General features: G+C 42.6%; 1 protein-coding gene across 1 annotated transcript; it reads left to right on the top strand.

Moving 5' to 3' along the window:
• Nucleotides 1–1,437: 1,437 nt before the first annotated feature.
• On the top strand, nt 1,438–5,144 carry LOC102304787. Its single transcript, XM_042217746.1, has 4 exons — nt 1,438–1,809; nt 2,195–2,527; nt 2,612–2,710; nt 3,856–5,144. Exons 1-4 carry the CDS (start codon nt 1,566–1,568, stop codon nt 4,206–4,208), a joined length of 1,029 nt encoding a protein of 342 aa, XP_042073680.1. The 5' UTR covers nt 1,438–1,565; the 3' UTR covers nt 4,209–5,144.
• Nucleotides 5,145–5,312: the final 168 nt, after the last annotated feature.

Genomic DNA, 5,312 nt, shown 5'->3' with positions numbered 1-5,312 from the left:
TGACAGTGGCAGAAACAGACAACGAAGCATGAGAAAACAACTGAAGAAACCTAAACTGGGAGAACTAAATGACAAACCTGAGAGCATACAAAAGGGGTGAGACGCAGAGACAGGAACGAAACACCATAGAACGCAGACGAGCCGACAACGAACACAGACGACACCCACTAAATATACACACACAAGGTAATCGGGTAATCACACACAGGAGGGAAGAACAGCTGAACCCAATACACATGATGAGCGGAGGAGACAAGCTGAACACAATGACAACAGACAGAGACCTTCAGAACAAAACAGGAAATCTAGAACCCGAACCGGACACAAGGGGGGAGGACACAGAATAACTAGAACAGAGGAAAATAATCACAAAACACAAAACGCTGGGTCAACGACCCAGGACCATGACAGCATTTTTCTTCTTTCGCTCCCTTCGTTTTCACTCTCTATATTTTCAAGAATCCCATCAGAACCTCTCCTTCTCTTTTGTAATCATGGATTCTGAATTAAAGGATTACATCACCACATACAGATATGCTGGTACGCATGTGTGATTGTTCATGTCTATATCTGCGTATACATACCTGCCTCTCAGGTCCACTCGGACCTCATATAAATCTCTTCATCACATGGTGAACACACGGATGTCCAGAGAATTTACATCTCAAATTTTAGAAGTATAACAGGATCCACACTTGAACCATCAGGTCTCCAGCTGCCCATGTGCACAGAGACTGTAATAAAGTGTTAATTCTACGTCTGCTCCAGATGATTCTTATCAGTGCCTTATTGATTCTAATACAGTGGTCCCTCGCTATAACATGGTTCACCTTTTGTGGCCTCGCTGTTTCGCTGATTGTTTTTGTGCAATTTTTCATATGTTTTTTTTTTTTTACAGCCCATTGTGTCTGTGTCCTGAATGGCTGTAGACCATTGTCAATCAATCTCGTTCTGTGTCTCCTGTACAGTACAGAATGCGTCCAGCGAAATGTTTTATACCGCCAAAGGCACCTAAGGGCGCCTTAGGTTTCATTCTATAATACTCTACTCAGTTTTCTACAAAGGTTTGAACTTTGAAAGCTTAAACAAGAGATAAAAGTGCTAAAATGTTCAGCCTCATACAACAAAATAAAACTAGTACCGGTACCGAAAAAAAGAAGATTTATTTATAACACACGTGAAAAGACCCAGGAAAACCGAGTTAACGATCAAAACAATAACAAAATAATGCTGAAAACCAATAAAAACCCTGAAAACAATACATCGGTACCAAACGACTCACGGACCGATACCGGTCCGAGGCCCAGGGGTTGGGGACCGCTGCCCTATAGTAGCTGGAATAGGCTCTGGACAAGGATCAGAGAATGCATGAAGTTAAACTTGGTTATTTTTTTTTAACTCTGGGTCAAACCTACAACAGGAACTTGATTTGTGTTTGTGTTTCTGTCCTTCCAGTTTCCCAGCATGCTCTGGCTGTGGTGGTGGTGGAGGTGAATGAGGGGGAAAGGTCTGTCCTGCTGCCCTGTCTATACTCAGATTCTATACTTGAGGACAATCCCACAGTGATGTGGACTCGCAGTGACCTCGATCCCAAATCTGTACACCAACGACGAGAAGAAGGAGATGATCCTACAGGACAAAACCAGCGTTACAGCAGACGCACATCAATGAATCGTTACGCTTTCATAATAAAAGACTTCAGCCTCACTCTAAGGAAACCCACAAAGACTGACAGCGGCAACTACACCTGCTCCATCAGTGCTGGAGGAAAAGAACGGAGACTCAGAGACACCCAGCTACAGGTCAAAGGTCAGTAACAAACCCAACACCTGCTGTAATTACAGGTCATAAGTCAGTACTGCAGGGAAAGGTTAAAGATTAAACGAACGCAAAGTATTTCTCAAACGATTCTGAAGGTCTTGATGAAACAAGCACAAACAGCAAAACATGAGAAACAAAGCAGATAAAATGGGTTCTTAGTTCTATAACTTCTGAAAGACATGAGCTCTGTTTCATGTAAGTGCTACTGCTTGTGTGCAGATGTGTTTGTGTTTAGCTCAGAGAGGTTCAGCACACTCACGTCTGTACATATATCATACATGCATTAAAATTTTATGCATGGCCCAACACAAAACTTTTAGCGGTATTTTTCTGCTGCTTCTACAGTTTATGTTTTGGTTTCTTGTCCTCTCAGACCAGCAGGTGGAGGTGAAGGTGAGGGAAGGAACAGGGTCTGTCATCCTGCCGTGCAAAACAAAAGCCGACCTGCCTGAGGACACCACAGTGGAGTGGACTCGCTCTGACCTCGGACTCATCACAGTCCATGAGTATTCTAACAGAAATGATGAGCTCATGACTCAGGATGAAGTTTACAGAGACCGAACGAAGATGAATGAAGACCTGCTGAGAACTGGAGACCTCAGTCTGACCCTGAAACAGCCCAAAGTGAAAGACACAGGACGATACATCTGCACCATCTACAGGGACAAAGACATCCTGAGACAAAAAGTCATGTTGCAGGTCAAAAGTCAGTGCTGGAGATAAAGGTCAGAGGTCAATATTGTAGACACAGCTTAGAGATTAGAAGTCATTTTTTTATGTTTCCCCACAGAACCATTTCCATCCTGGGTCAAAGATCTTCTGGTTCTCCTGTTTGTCTTTGTGATTTTTGGAGGTCTTTTATATTATTTACGTCACTATTACATGTCAGGTAAGAGTCTTTCCTACTACACTACCCATAATACCAGTTTAAGACCTACCATAGAACCAAGTCCGCCATAGTGATCTTTATATTTTTACATGCTGTAGTGCCATTGTTGGGAGCATTTCAAGTTGCTATACATCAATACAACCATTATAGCCCAAATTTTAATAATATGTATGCATTAAGTCTATAATAACTACATAAATTCTAAAAAAAACAAAAAAATTTAAATCTTTTTTTCTTACATATATTTCTAGTTAGAGGAATTTCAGAGGCTTATCCCTCAAAACTGTAAATACAAAAAAGTAGCACAAAATAGTTTCCCACCACAGGAAATTTATTTTGAGTGTATTCATAATTTTATGTTTGAGATACACCAATTTTTATACACTACAGGAAAAACGAAAATAAATATTATAATGCAAATTTAGGAAAACAACAGCATGTGCATCAAAATAAGCATCCCAGAAACTATTCATAAAAGCATAAAGTAAAACATGACCTTCAAAAACACCAGTAGGCTTATAAGACAGCGAAGGTAAAAAAAACAAAAAACCCTACATTTTCTGCAAAAATAACATCACTTCCGGTTTCGGGCAGGTAATGGCAGACATGCAATAGTTCTCGCTGACTTTTATTCCAATGTAGCAAGTGTTACAAACAGCTGATCGGATCGGCAAAGCATGTTTCTGGAATATGTTTTTGTTGCTGCAAGCGCTTTTTATGCTGTTTTTGCAAAGCTATATGTGGAAGGAAACTGTGACCTAGGACAAGCTGATGGCATAAGATGCAAGTACAATTCCTCTGGTTTCATGTTCAAAAAAATTATTGTGCTAGCTTACGTGGTTCTGGTTCTACAGGGATTTAAAAATAGTTACGTGCCCGCTCCGACTGGGTTTGAAGGGTCAACAGGTGTCCTCTGGTGGCCTCTTGACTGTGTTCAGAGCAGACACATGAGATCTTCATGGTTTCTGTGTTGATGTGTGTGAGACATGGCTCACTGTGGAGGCTCAGTCTGTCTGTTCTTCTGTTCTTCATCTAAGATGTCTGCAGCACTAGTTACCAAAGAACGAGGGGAAGGGGACAGGGAGTTCATGTGACCATCACAGCTGCTGCTGATGACATCGTGTTGTGCTTTGTTGTCCTCTCAGATTACCAAGTGGAGGTGGATTCAGGGGTGGCGTCTGTCAAGCTGCCCTGCAAAACTATATTTAAATTCCTAAAACACACTAAAGTGGAGTGGAGGGACAGAAACAACAGGAAGGTCCACGTGTATCAGAACGGCTCTGACCAGCCTGAAAAACAGCACCGGTTTTACAGAAACCGAACAGAGATGAAAAGGACATCTCTGCTGAAACCTGGAGACCTCAGTCTGACCCTGACATATCCAACGGATGACGACAACTTCACCTACACCTGTACCATCTACAGCAGGAAAGGAAACATACTGACAAGGAAAAATGTGCAGCTCCATGTCAGAGGTCAGTGCTGCTTATACAGGTGAGAGGTCAGAACATAGTTTTTACTTTGTTTCTCCCTGAATCCCACACAGTGCTCATGTCTGTGGCGTGAATCGTGACAACCCCAACTCCAACTCTGTACAGTGGCTTCGCTCCCATGACAAACTCTGTTCCCAATACAAGTGAGAAAACACATCATTTAAACCGGCAAGCAACACACACAAAGTACTCACTAACAAACCCATCATGAACTCAACGATCCAGCACCAACTGAAGCTCAGCCAGTAGAGCTGGCGACATTTGATGAGCAACAGGTGTGTCTGGCTTCTCCTTGTCCTAATGACGCTTAAAAACCAGCCTTCCTGATACACACAGACACATACACACACACATCGAGACATAAACAGGGAAACAAGGGACCTTGAGAAGCCGAGAAAAAACCTACAACAGCAGAGTATGCCTACACAGACACACAGGCAGGGCGCATCATGAGGACCGCCAGCCCAGGATAAACTCCAAACCCAGAAATATCAACAAGTCCAAAACACAAGAGCCCTGGATCATCAGACCCAGACCCATGACAGTGCTGCCATCAAAATGCCTCTCTTTGGTTTGACGCTGTCTCCAACATGAATGGAAGCAGATGGTCTTTATATTAATGGAATCAATGACACACCAGATCACCTAAAAATGAATAATAAATCTGCTGGAACTGTCATACCCCAAAAAGTTGATTCTGTTCATCTGGACGTAACATTTTCACTGGGAGAAACGTTTCGTCACTCATCCAAGTGACTTCTTCAATCTCAGCTGACTGCAGGTTTCCCCAATCTTATAAACGGTACATTTGCACGGAAACTAGAACCACTGAATGAACAAAGGGCTGGGAGGTTGATCCTTGATCATTAGTATGCAAATTCTCATGACCATTGATCAACAACCACTGGTCAAAGACCACTAATCAATGGCCATGAGTACCATTCACAGACAGTTGGGGAATGGGTACAATCACAGCATTGTAAGATGGCGAAAGATGTACCGTTAGGCCGCCTCCTCGATTCAGAGATGGTCTTTCCCTTTTTACATAAATGGCCTCCTTGACTCTGCGCTCAAACCAGCGTTCCTCCCTGTCCAGGATGTGTACATCC

The sequence above is a fragment of the Haplochromis burtoni genome, unplaced genomic scaffold (assembly GCF_018398535.1).
Source record: "Haplochromis burtoni strain Fernald_Lab_line unplaced genomic scaffold, NCSU_Asbu1 Contig_2830, whole genome shotgun sequence".
Lineage (NCBI taxonomy): Eukaryota > Metazoa > Chordata > Actinopteri > Cichliformes > Cichlidae > Haplochromis > Haplochromis burtoni.
This window is presented reverse-complemented; position numbering and strand designations above follow the sequence as displayed.